Below are 14,546 nucleotides of genomic sequence, written 5' to 3'. Positions count from 1 at the left end.
TGCAAACATTTTGTCTGACTGACAAACATTTTCTATAGGTGGAACAAGTTCATGTAAGGTTATAAAGTCACAGTATGTGCTGTAACTCTACCATAAACCTTCAGTGTTTTTTCTGAACTTGGACCTTAGAATACCATGGAGTCCACCAAAACCAGGTCAATGCATATAAATACTTACAAAAGCAATATAGCTTATGGCTACTCTGCATCCAGGTCTTACAAATTAAGTTAAAAGGCAAAATGCCTACGCAAAGTCAACAAAGTACATAACAATAGTTAGAGAAGTGTGCACTTTGGTGTACATGGAACAGAGAAATTTAATGACAGTGAAATTTGTTATTTATATAGGAATAATTAGTCCAATTGTTTCTACTTCTATAAAAAGAGATCCAAATTATGCTAAGGGGAAATGCCATAAACAGTGTATATGGTATAATGCATTCTGTATTAAAAAAGATAATATATGTGTATTTATTTGCATATACATTAATAAATTATACAAAGAGATAGAGAACAGAATAAGCACAGGTGGCAAGACAACTGAGAATGTTTCAATATAAATTTAAGAATATTTTCATATATATTTAGCATTTTTGACTACTTAATATATACTTATTTACTGAACAAAGGCTATAAGCTCTAGAACTGACAAGTATAGCTATATGGCAGAAACTGAGCAACAGACCATTTGAACTACCTAATATAAACTACACAGACTATCTTTAATAATACTAAGAATTGGGTAAAAGAAATCTGAGGTCTTGGTAAGGAAGCTGGCCTACCTCCACATAGAAGTGGTAGTCTGTGGTCTTAGGCTTGTGTAACCATCTAAAGTAATTCCACAAATGGGTAACAAATAGAATTAACAACATAATTGAAAGTAATAACCATTAAAAATTTTAAAATAGAATCAATTAAAAGAATAGTGATCAGAAAGGGCTGGAGAGATGGCTCAGATAACTGGATACTCTTTCAGAAGACCAGGATTCAAATCTCAGCACCTACATGGCAACTCACAACTGCAAGGATTATATACATTAGTGACTAACTCTGAGTACCAGTAATGCATCGGTGTCACATTGAAGAAAGAAATAAAAGCACTTCTTGGATCCATTAATAAAGAGCAAGTCCAGATTTGAACTCCCTACTTCATGCCCCCATGTCTTCTGTTGCATAAATGTGAATATATGCCTACATCTGTATCTGTGTCTGTCCCTCACAAAGGGTTTACTCTGTATGTACTGAACAGCACAGAAAGCATCACATGGGGAAGGAAAGGGATTCTTTACAGAAATCTCTAGTAGTCTTACAAGGCTTAAGTCATGGTTTCTTACTAATCTAACTGTCCCAAATAACAAACATCATTATTTATCAACCAATATCCATAAATGTTGTTTTCAAGACAGGGTTTCTCTGTGTAATTCCCAAAGATTTCTTGCCTCTGCCTCCCCAGTACTGACATTAAAGGCATACGCCAGCATTGCCTAGCTATTTTCAACTTTTATGGTAGGTTTTAGAAGGTTGCTTCAACTTCTGTATTTTCTGCTTTCAGCAAATACACATGCATTATCTGGTTGGGGGGCATGGAAGAGAACATAATTTAAGATTATAGCTATATATTAGCTTAGATTCTAAAAGTTGATTACACGGAAAAATCTGAGGCAAGTAAAGGTTGATTGTTCTCTTAAAGACACAAACTCCCCAACTAAGGCAAACACAGAATAACATCAGATCTTTATCAATAACCCTAAAATCCAGGACAGCATGAAATGGCATGCCAAAATCTGAAAGCAAACAACCGTCAATCAAAATGCGTATATCCAGCAAACCTTCTACTAAAATCTGTGGGAACATATAAAGACATTAAAAAAAAAAGCCCAAACTAAGGCATCAAGCTAGAACTGCAGAAGGTACTTAGCAGAAATACTATACTGAATATATAAGAAGAATAAGGAAGAGACTTTATCTCAATAAGGAAAAAGAGATAAACACAGGATATATAGGAAGGGTCCATTATGTCCAACACAATAACGCAGCAGGCCCTAGATACTACTAAGAGGAAAAGAATAAACAGTAACTCAACCAACAATAAAAACAACCCTAACCATGAATAACAGCACAACCCCTCTCAAAAATGGCATTAAATGCAAATAGACTTGTGGTGGTTTGAATGAGAATGGTCCCCATAGGCTCATATATTTGAATACTCAGTCCCCATTTGGTAGAACTGTTTGGGAAGGATTAGGAGGTGTAGCCCTGTTGAAAGAGGTGCGTCACTGGGAGTGGGATTTGAGATTTCAAAAGCCCATGTCATTCCCATTGTGCCCTCACTTCCTCATGGTCATGTCTCAAGATGAGAGATACTAGCTACTGCTCCAATGTCATGCCTGCCTGTTGCCATGCTTTCTGCCATGGTGGTCATGAGCTCTAACCCTCTGAAACTATAAGTCCCAAATAAACTAATCTATAAGTTGTATTGGCTATGGTGTCTTATCACAGCAACAAAATAGTAATCAAGACAGGTCTCAAGTCACCAATTAAAAGACAAATTAGCTGTCTGGATTACAAAGCATATGGCTGTTCTGTTATCGTCAAAGAAAAGCATCTTATTGACAAAGATATCCATAGACTAGGAGTCAAAGGAGTAAAAATTAAATTGGTATATCTATTATATCTGGTAGACTTCAAAACAAAATTACCTAAAAGGTCACTACATAGCAACAAAAGGAACAATTCATAAAGAAATATGACAATTATAAATATATGTATACTAAGTATTGGTGCTTCTACTTTCATAAAACAAACGTTAAAAGGCATAGAAAATCAGGCAGGTACTGATATAATAATAGCAGACAACTTCAATACCCTTTCATTTAAATTAAAAATCAACAAAGAAACAAGAGTTAAATTATCTCATGCAACAGTTAGACCTATCATTATCTACAGAATATTCTATTTAACGAATATAGAATATACATTCTTCTCAGTAGTCCATGGAACCTTCCATACAATAGACAGCATTTTAGAATACAAAGTAGCATATATAATATACACGAGAATTAAGAAATTCTTTGTATTTATCAGAACAGTAGACTAAAGCTAGAAAACAAAGAGAGACATAGATGAAACTATACAAATACCTGGAATCTGAACTCTAGATAAACTGGTTTTACCTCAAGAAATGTGGGAGTATATTTTAGAAATGAGGGAATGAATTAAAAATTTCCTAGAATAAAAGCTGAGTGTGGTGATACATTCCTTTAGTGCCAGTATTCAGGAGGCTATCTCTGTGAGCTTCAGGATAACCTTCAGAGATACATAGTGAAAGCCAGTCTCAAAATATAACAAAATTTTTAGAATCAAGTGAAAACAGTTTTACAACTTATTAGGCAGTTTTAAGAGCAAGTTTATAGTTACTGAGTATTCATTCACACTAAAAATAATGAGTGACCATACATGGTGATACACACTTGTAATCCCAGAAGTGGGGAGATGGAGACAAGAGGATTAGGAGATCAAGATTATCTTCACTTATAGTGAGTTTGAGGCTACTCTGGACTATATAAGACCCTGTATCAACTCCCCTAAAACCCAAAATTAGACTAAGTTCAAGTAAATGTACTTCAAGGTTTCAGAAAAACAAAAGCAAGCTAAATTCTTCAGGCAGAAGAAATAATAAATGATCAGCTTAGAATGAAGACTAAATAATACAATCAAAGAATTGGTTCTCTATGAAGATAAATAAAATTGACAAATCCTGACCAATCTAACCAAAAGAGAGGATTGCAAACTAATAAAATTAGAAATAAAAAAGAGGGATGTTGTGGTGATTTGAATGAAAATGGCCCCCATAGGCCTATAGGGAGTGGTGCTATTAGGAGGTGTGGCCTTACTGGAGTGAGTATGGGCTTTGTTGGAGGAAGTATCACTGGGGCTTTGACGTCTCAGATGCTCAAACCAGGTCCAGTGTCTCATTCTTTTCCTGCTGTCCACCAATCCAAATATAGAACTCTCAGCTACCTCTCCAGTACCATGTCTGCTTATAAGCCACCATGCTTCCTGCCATAATGACAATGGACTAAAAAATTTCTGAACTATAAGCAAGGCCCCAACTAAATGCTTTCCTTTATAAGAGTTGCTGTGCTCATGGTATCTTTTCATAGAAAGAAAAACCCTAAGACAGATTCCAGTGAAATCCAGAGGATTACTATAAAATACCTTGAAAACATATATTATAAAAAACTGGAAAACCTAGAAGAAAGGGATTAATTACTAGACATATACTAGACATACAGGAACTAGCAAAACTAAATCAAGAAGATATAAACAAAAAGATCTATAAGAAGCATTTAGACTGGGGGCTGGAGAGATGGCTCAGATGTGAAAAAGCACTGATTGCATTTCCAGAGGACCTGAGTTCAATTCTCAGCAACCACATGGTGGCTCACAAACATCTATGATGAGATCTGGTGCCGGTGCCCTCTTCTGGCCTGCAGGCATACATGCAGGTAGAACACTGGATACATAATAATTAAATAAAATCTTAATTAAAAAAGCATTTAGACTGAAGCAGTAATAAGCAGTATCCTTAGAAAAGTTGAGAATCTGATGTATTTACTGCTAGATTCTATCACTGCTGTGGGGAAATGGTCAGTACCTTGTCAATTGTATTTTAATATAATTCTGATTGGCCAGTAGCCAGGCAGGAAGTAGAGGTGGGGCAACCAGGCAGGAAGGAGAGGTAGGGCAACAAGAATTCTGGAAAGAGAAAAGTTTCAGTCTATAGTTGTCACCCAGACACAGAGGAAGTCAGCCACAGAGCAAACAAGATGTGACAATCTTGCTGAAAAAGGTACCAAGCCATGTGGCTAATACAGACAAGAATTATGGGCTAATATAAGCTATAAGAGTCAATAAGAAGCCTGAGCTAATAGGCCAATCAGTTTATAATTAACGTAGACCTCTCTGTGTTTATTTGGGACTAAACAGCTGTGTGGGATTGGGCGGGACAAAAACTTCAGACAACATACCACACCTTCAGAAAGACCTCATGTAAATGGAGGCTGTAATTTAGTTTCCTGTTTGTGCAGACCTAAATAATCACACAAACTATATTAATTACAATACTGCTTGGCTAATGGTTTAGGCATATTCCTAGCTAGTTTATAACATCTTAAACTAACCCATTTCTATTAATCTATGTACCACCATGAGGCTGTGGCCTACTGGTAAGGTTCTGGTATCTTTCTCCTTCAGCAGCTACATGGCATCTCCCTGACTCTGCCTTCTTTCTCCCTACTTTCAGTTTAGTATTCTGCTCTGACATAGGCCAAAGCAGCTTCTTTATTAACCAATGTTAATAAAGCATATTCATAGCATACAGACAGGATTCCCATATCATCTCTCCCTTTTTCTGTCTAAATAAAGAGGAAAAATTTTACTTTAACATAGTAAAATTACATATAACGAAACAATTATCAAGCAAAAATTAGTTACAATAGTCTATTTATATAAGGCAAAAATTAAGGAAAATATTCTATCATCTATCTTGTCTTTGTGAGTCTAAAGTTTCATATCTAATTTATCTTTATTATACCTAACTGTTTTCAAAGACCCCAGAAGGTTATAATATTACTTAAGTAAACAGGAAGTGCATTGTAAGCAACTTCCAAAGTTCTAGAAATGACAGAGACCTCTCATCTCGCTGCTTGGACAGTCACCCGAAGTTCTTTTGTTACATTGGGGCATCCATAGCCTACGGGTCAATAGTATCTGGAAGACTTCAGTGAAGCAGGAAATTGGAAGATCTGTTCTGCTTTGTAATGGCAAATTCTGTCAGTCATTTTCTTCTGTGTCCTGCAGAATGTCTGGCAGTTTCTTCTGTGGAACAGAACCCTGAAGGACTGTCTCACCTTCTTTTGACAAGTTCAGCAATCATTTTTCTGTGGGTCATGAATGTCCAGTTTATATAGCATAATGTCAAGCAGTCCAGGTAAGAGTAGTTTCTTGCCCAAATGGCTAGCAAACTCCATAAGGAACCTCTCTGATGCCCATCATCCTCTTGAAGTAGATTGGTGCTGCCAGAAGCAGACATGTCTCACTGTCGAGAAAAGTCTAAGTTCTTAAAACATTTTAAATGCCATAGTCCGTAGGTTTTTGAAGCGTTGAAGATTATCTAACTGAAATATATCTCTGCATATCTAGAAAACTTAACTGACATGACTACAAGTTTGACTATTATAAATGACTATTGATCTGTAATTTTTAATCATACATTACATTTTTAAGATACTGTATACAGTATCTTAAACAAGAGCAGAAATACATATACACAGTGTAACAAAATCGATCTTAAATCTGTATCAATAGACTAAGATCCATACCAATGCAAAATATTCATCTCTATAGCATATCCTCCTTATTTCCATTAAACATTTATAACCAACCCTTTTTAAAATGAAAACAAACATTTATAAACAATCATTTTGGGAATTTGGGCATTGTTTTCTCCCAACTGCTTTCTGCTGTTTGTTGGGCAAAATATTTTTAGGGTTCACAGAGACCTTTTTGGGGTCTTGTTCCATCAAACCACATTAGCCTGGAAGGAATCCATAGGTTCTCACCTTCTGTGGAAACAAAAGTAAAACCTCTTTTCCAAAGCAACATATCCTTAGACTCAAAATTTGAAGCCAAGATAGCTTTAAAATATATGTTAGTTTAGTTTGGCAGCCTCCAGAATCAAATGCCTCTCTGCAGCCAGAAAATCCAAACTCTCTGTGTACATTCCATCTTTACGGGGCTTAGTTATTTTTACCTCTCATATTTTATTATCTTTACTCCTTTAATCTATCACTTTCTGTCTTCTTTCCTCTCTCTCATAAGCCCTGTACATTTATCTAGTACCGTGACCCATTCAGTTCTTTCGTTTGTTTGAATCTGTCTTATTGCGTATCTGTAATCATTTTCTGACCAAGAGTGCTTATTTTTCTTTTTTTTATGCATACAGCAGCAACAAAACTATACACCAACCTCTCCTGATAAACACAAAAGTAAAATTTATCAATAAAATTCTTGCAAAGTGAATTCAACAGCACATTAAGATCATATACTAGAGGGAAAGAGAAAATACTAGGAGAAATGACTGGAATTGGGGGCATTTCAGGGGCAAGGTGAAAACATAATGCAATGGAGATTCCATGGAATCTAAAAGAGTAACGATAGCAAAGACTCCCAGTAATAGAGGACACAAAGCCTGAACCAGTCATCTTCTATAACCAGGCAAGGTCATGAGTGGAGGGCTGGGACACCAATCCAGCTACAAAACCTTTGACCTGCAGTTTGCCCTTCCTGCAGAGTGTTCTGGGACCGGAGCCTAGCAGTACTGTCCTCAGAGAGACTGCATCCAGCAACTGATGGGAGCATATGCAGAGTCCTGTGGAGGATGGGAGGAACCAGAGGAGTCAGGGACACTGTAAGAACAAAGGCCAGGGGCTGGAGAGATGGCTCAGCGGTTAAGAGCACTGCCTGCTCTTCCAAAGGTCCTGAGTTCAATTCTCAGCAACCACATGGTGGCTCACAACCATCTGTAATGAGGTCTGGTGCCCTCTTCTGGCCTGCAGGCATACACACAGACAGAATATTGTATAAATAAATACATAAATATTAAAAAAAAGAACAAAGTCCATAGAATCAACTGACTGGGACTCATGGGGGCTCACAGAAAACAGGAAGCCTGTATGGGTATAACCTAGATACTCTACATATATGAATTATGACTGAATAGCTTAAGTGGTTTTGTGGCTCTCCTAACAGTGGGTAGGGGGCTGTCTCTGACTCTTTTGCCTGTTTGTGGAACCACTTTCTTCCTACTGGGTCACCTCATCCAGCCTTGATATGATGATATGTGCCTGGTAGTATTGTACATATTATTCCATGTCTGTTGATGTTCCTGGGAGGCCTGCTCTTTTCTAAGGGGAGACAGAGAAGGGGAATAGGCTGGGGGGAGGGGAGAGAGGAGAAACTATGGTTGGGACATAATATATATGAAAATAAATAGTGATAATAATAATAAAGAAGATCATATACCATATGCAAGTTGGCTTCAAGGTTGGATCAACATATATATCTTGGTAAGTTTAATACAACACACATAAATGGACTTAAGGGTAGAAATCACACGAAAATCTCAATAAAGAAAAGGCATTTGAGAAAGTTCAATATCACAATAAAAGACCTGAAAAGGCTAGAAATAGGAACATGTCAACATAATAAAGGTCATCTATAGCCAACATTACAGATTGTTTACATTTTGAGGTCATTGTCCTCATTAGTTGCACATTTGTTTACAGATTATTTAACTTTCTGACATGAAGTTTTAATCTTTAATTTATACAGATATAAAATATTATAGATCAATAGTTGTTCATGCTTGTTGTACAGTCAGATCAATTAGGTTCTTTAGATACATAGAGATTGTATTCTGTCTAGATAGGTAATCTTCAACCACTTCAAGGATCTGTAGAACATGGCATTTAAATAACTTAGGGTTCTGTTGACATGAGACATGATTGCTCCTGACAGCATCAATCTATTCCCAAGAGAATGTTGAGCACCAAAGACACTCCACTTGGAGTTTGTTTTCTTCTTGGCACCATTGGCCTTTGGGCAAGGAACTGGCCATACCTCAACCACTGACAAAGTACATGGTTTCCAGAAATGGATAAGCAGAACAAAAAAGAAAAAGACTGTCAAATTTTGCCAAGACAGGGTAAGACAGTTATGAAAATTTTTCTGCCTCTGAAAATGGTCTGTCAGTTACACTAGGCCTTAGCCAAAGCTGGTTGCTTCAACATTACAAAATGAGACTTTGGGTGATTGCTCAGGTAGCTAATTGTCTCCATCATATATTGCTCACTTTGGAAGCTGCTTGATTGCGCTTCCTGCCTGCTCAAGCAATATTATCTCCCTTCTCAGGCCTTCGATGGGGTTAAAGATTAGATAGTCATAGTTACTGTACTCTTATAATCTAGCCAAGCCATTTCCAATACAAGACTTAAGACTCCTTAGGATAGGATGTTTATTAAAACATTTAGCATACGTTCCTTGCTTAATATTGTTTATGCTGGCTGTAATTATAATTATACTTGATATCTGTTCCTAGTGTATATAGTTTTATATTGGGTTTGGAACTCTCTCATTTAAACAAAAGGGGAAGTGCTGTGGGAGCACATTCTGCCCCTTCAGCCAACAGCCTTTAAGATACCAGCCCACGCGCGCGCGTGCGCGTGTGTGTTTGTGTGTGTGTGTGTGTGTGTGGTCTCTGATACTGTAAAAAGCAGCTGTAAAGCATGCGCCCACTCTCTTGCTTCCGGCTCCTGCTTCTGGCTGCTAGACTCTGTTCCTGTTTGTGCAGAGGACTGTTATCTAGGACAGTAATCTATAAGTTTTTCCCTTAAATAAATAACCATTTTATTATTCATAATTCTGAGCTGGTGTGGGATTATTTTGTGACTTCCATCTTCATGACATGAAAGCAGAAGAAGAACAGCTGAGAAGAGGAAGGAGCCAAGCAAGTGGCAGGAGGGAAAAATGAGAACAAAGTTTAAAGACACATATGTATGAGAATGTCATAAGAAAACCTATTACTGTACTTCATAAATTTAAAAACTGACATAAAAATTTGAAGAACCCAAGTAACTATGTAACTAGAAGTTATAGCTGTGAGAAACATTATCAATTTTAAATTAATTTTTCAGATAGTAAAAACATTTAACATGAAAAGGAAAATAGATTTAGGTAGTAAAATGCTTTTGTGTACACTACATATTAGGAAAGAGTTGCCATACAGCAAGCAAATGCCACTCCATCAAGTGTGGACAGTTTTTTGCATACCTGTTTTTGGTCCAACAGGAGCAGATGGCTCTTTCTGAGCAGGCATTTTTTGGTATCCAGGACTCTCCATAGGATCATCTTTGAAGCATGCTTTATCAAAATAAAAAAGACAACTTTAGGAGTTTTGTTAATGTTGATAGTGATCAGACACTAGTGTCTAAAAAGCTGTGAATAAATTGGTAAAATACTGGAATGGGCAAGATTTCTTTTTCTTTTTCTTTTTTCTTTTTGGAGACAGGGTTTCTCTGTGTAGCCTTGGCTGTCCTGGAATTCACTCTGTAGACCAGGTTGGACTCAAACTCATTCCTGTCTCTGCCTCCTGAGTGCTGGGATTAAAGGCATGTGTTACCACTGCCTGGTTGGCAAGATTTCTTATAAGTCATGATAGGCAATCACAGTAATTCAAACATCAATGATAATAATTTAGAGGAAGATATGTTCTTTTTTTTTTGTATTTAAAATTTCATTCTGGGTCTCTATTGAGAAGCCTACACTTTGAGTGGGCACTACTGTTTCCTTTAAAAATGTCTCTTTTACTCTCTATCTCTGTTTCTCTTCTGTTTTTAAAATTCTATTAAAATATTTCAAATAAATTTCAACTAAAAACTTCTGCAAAGTCAACCAATAAAACAGACAATGGTATTAAAAATTGTCAAAAGAAGATGGTTAATGCAAGATCACATATTGTAGCATTCCACTACTATAAAAATGGACAAAATACTATCAAACAATTTTTATTTAATTTAAAAATATTTTTATATTTAATTAATATTTAGTTGTTATAAAATGATATTCAGAACAGTTTAGCTCCAAACAGACTGAATTTCAGAACAAATATTTAAAAGGTGTTCTTTTTTTTTTTTTGAGACAAGGTTTCTCTGTAGCTTTGGTTCTTGTCCCAGAGCCACCTCTTGTAGACCAGGCTGGCCTTGAACTCACAGAGATCCACTTGCCTCTGCCTCCCGAGTGCTGGGATTAAAGGCATGCGCCACCACTGCCCAGCAAGGTGTTCTTAGTTTAAGAACAGGATAATATAACTGCATCCACAAATTTCATGTACCATTTATTTGCATTATATGTATCAGGCTTAAATATATAACATAAAAATGTCAAATACTCTAAGTAAATAAAATATTAAAGTTGCACCTCAGAAGTTTTCTTTTTTTCTTAGATTTAAAAATTTTGCTTTATGTGTGTTGATATTTTGCCTGCAGGTATTTATGTGCAGTACATGGTAGGTGCCTGGTGCCTTGTGCCTTATGAGGTCAGAAAAAGGTGCTGGATCCTCTGGAACTGGAGTTACAAATGTTTGTAAGCCACAAGTGTGCTAGGAACCAAATCCAGGTCTTCTTGTCCTCTGCAAGAGTAATAAGGTTTTAATTGTTAAGCCAACTCTCCAGGCCCAATTCTGTTTGTCTGTTTTTGCTCTGTTTGAGACAGCATCTCAAGGTGCAGCTCTGCCTGGCCTGGGCTTACTATGTATACCAAGATAGCCTAAAATTTACAGAGATCTGACTACTTCTCCTTTCTGATTACTGGAATTAAAGGATTTTGCCAACAGAGGCCTTTAAAAAACAAACCAGGCATGGTGGCTCATGTCAGTAATCCCAGCACTCAAGTCACTGAGGTGGGAGGACTGCTTACTGATGACTATCTTGAATATCACCATAGAACCTTCATCCGGTGACAGATGGAGATAGAGACAGAGACCCACAGCAGAGCACTGGACTGAGCTCCCAAGATCCAGTTGAAGAGCGGAAGGAGGGAGAATATGAGTAAGTAAGTCAGGACCGGGAGGAGGTTGGTCCATCCACTGAGACAGTGTACCTGAGCTAATGGGAGTTCACCAAATCCAGCTGGACTGGGACTGAATGAATGAGCATGGGATCAAACTGGATCCTCTGAATGTGGCTGACAGTTGGGGCAGACTGAGAAGCCAAAGATAAGGCACTGGGATTTGTCTCTACTGCATGTACTGGCTTTTGGGGATCCTATTCTATTTGGATGCACACCTTCCTAAGCCTGGATGGAGGAGGGAGGGCCTTGGACTTCCCACAGGGCAGGGTACCTTGCCCTCTCTCAGGACTGGAGGGGTAAGAGGGAAGGGTGTGGGGGGTGGGAGGGAAATGAGGGGAGGGGAGGAAGTGGAAATTTTGATTGGTATTATTTATAAAGTAATAAAAAATAAAAAGAAGGTTAGCCTGGGCTATCTAGTGAATTTTAAGCCAGACTGCATTACAATGTGAGACCTCTCCAGCAGCCCCAAACCCAATATAAATAAATAAAAGGCTAAAAAACAAAATTTTCCAGCTTTGGAATATGTGAAGGAAGGAGTATGGGATCAATAGATACGAACTCATGATGAGGATATGAGATACACAGAGCAGTATGCTTCTATTGATCACATGAACAAAAGACAGCAATTCTTTTCAACTACAGATAACAGATCCTCCCATTTCTGTTTTTACTCACATTCTATGTTTTCCTCAATAATTTCTTCAATTATCACATCAGGACTAGATCCCAGTTGAGGCAGCACAGCAATAGTTTTGGGAGACATCACTACAGCCACCTCTTTCTGTGGCTGCTTGCTTTTTCCTTCTAGCTGCTTGTCAGGGGTCTCTGCTTGCAAAGGAGGTACAGGTGCTTCACCAGCCAGGGCAGCTGCACCTGCCCTTTCCTTTTCTAGTGATGAGAATGCAGCACAACCAAGTTCCTCTTTATTATTAGACTGCTTTGGAACGTTCTGTCCAACTTCATTTTCTTGCGGGTAACATCTGTTTAAAAATACACAGCAGGACTACTTTAATTTTGACCCTTAAGTTATTTCTTTCCCATACCAGAAATCAGTGTGTAAACATCTTCACTGATGCAGAAATACACTAAACAATTCAAGGTAACCTTAAAGAGCTGCATAACCTTTCCACAATCTAATTTTAGAACATGGTCATTACCCCTAAAGAAACCCTCTTACCCATTTCAAACTCCAAAAGAAACAGCCTAATCAAAGCCACAAGCCACCTTTGGGACTGGCTGTTCTGTTTTATTGTTTTGTTTGAGGCAGGGTCTAAGTGGTACACGTTGGCTTGGGATTTGCCTGGTCTCTAACTCACATCCTTCTGCCTCAGACTACTAAACTCTGCGTGCCAGCACACTTGGCTTGCTTTAGGGTTTTAAAAAGTCAAGAAAACGAATGTATGATCAATAAAAAATCATAATAATCTGATCCTAAAATATTATAGGTTTCCCAAATAAGTCATTTTGACTTGGCTTAAGAGTTTCATTTAAATTATATTAAGATTGTTTCTTAATTTGTCATCTTAAAATAGGTATAGAAAAGAATGTTGAGTATAAATCTTTTTCTTTTTTTTAATTGATTTTATTGAGCTTTACATTTTTCTCTGCCTCCCCCCTCCCCCCTTCACCCCTCCCACAGGGTTCGCAAGCTCCCAATTTACTCAGGAGATCTTGCCTTTTTCTACTTCCCATGTAAGTCTCTCTTAGTGTCTTCATTGTTGTCTAAGTTCTCTGGGATTGTAGTGTGAATATAAATCTTAAGAATCTTCCACCAGGCTCATAGTTATATTCCCTGAATCCTCTGGGTATGGCATGTTTATTTAGTCTGTGTGTGTGTGTGCTGACTCATGTGTGAATGCATGCATGTGTGTACCACAGACACGTGTGAAAGCTAGAGATTTATGTCTGGTATCTTCCTCAGTCTCTCTCCATCTTACTTATTTGCTGAGACAAGATTTTTCACAGAACCTGGATTCAGCAGTGCCCAGCTTTGTACATGGGTGTGGAGATCTGAACTCAGGTTTTGCATGGTAAGCTACACAGCAGCACTTCACTGACTAAGTTATCTTCTCAGCCCTACTTCCTATTTTTCTGCCTTCTCTTCATATCCATACAATTTCAGGCTACCAAATTATAATTAGAAATTTTAAAATGCAAGAGAATGAGTCGATAAAAGTTACATTTTAGTTAGCTCATAATGGATTTTATTTCTTCACAAAATATTAGTATGCCAACTTACGAATTAAAGAAACACAACTGAATTAATAACACATTTACCTGTCCCTTCCAACAGAAGGTATGCATTTGATACTAGGGAGAATCAATCTAAGTTGTACAAAGGGCTCTTCTGAAAGGTCTTTGTGTGTAAACAACCTTGTATTATAAAGACCTTTCCATAGTAATTCTCATCAGACCTTACTCAACTTTTAAGTTAACTAGGCTCTAGTCTAATTAACCTTTCATTTTACAACACCACATTTTTATTTTTTAAGATTTATTTTCTGTGCATTGGTGTTTTGACGGTATCTGTGTGAAGGTGTCAGATCCCTTAGAAGTAGAGTAACAGACAGTTGTGAGCTGCCATGTGGGTGCTGGAAATTGAACCTGAGTCCTCTGGAAGAACAGCAAGTGTTCTTACCTGCTGAACCATCTCTCCAGGCTCCACATTCTTCTGTCTGCCTCATCCCCTCTCTCTCTATGCACCATCTAAGTCTTATTTATTTTTCAGGTCACTTTTCCACTGTTTTAGATTTAAATATTTTCCAGAGCACTACCCTTGACCTTTTCTGTACCTGCGTCATCAGGCTAAGCTGTCATTTGATAAATACGACATACAACGTATAGAATTTGCTTTCAGAA

At 37.5% G+C, this 14,546-nt stretch overlaps 1 protein-coding gene across 2 annotated transcripts in view; it reads right to left on the bottom strand.

Annotated features, from left to right (window-relative positions):
* Positions 1-14,546, bottom strand: part of Rnf17 (ring finger protein 17) — a 109,367-nt gene that overhangs the window by 58,894 nt on the left and 35,927 nt on the right. For both annotated transcript variants that reach the window (XM_075949439.1, XM_075949438.1), the window contains exon 10: positions 12,363-12,667. In XM_075949439.1, the coding sequence (XP_075805554.1) occupies positions 12,363-12,667 (305 nt within the window). The remainder of the gene's footprint in view (positions 1-12,362; positions 12,668-14,546) is intronic.

The sequence above is a fragment of the Microtus pennsylvanicus genome, chromosome 15, assembly GCF_037038515.1.
Source record: "Microtus pennsylvanicus isolate mMicPen1 chromosome 15, mMicPen1.hap1, whole genome shotgun sequence".
Classification (NCBI taxonomy): domain Eukaryota; kingdom Metazoa; phylum Chordata; class Mammalia; order Rodentia; family Cricetidae; genus Microtus; species Microtus pennsylvanicus.
This window is presented reverse-complemented; position numbering and strand designations above follow the sequence as displayed.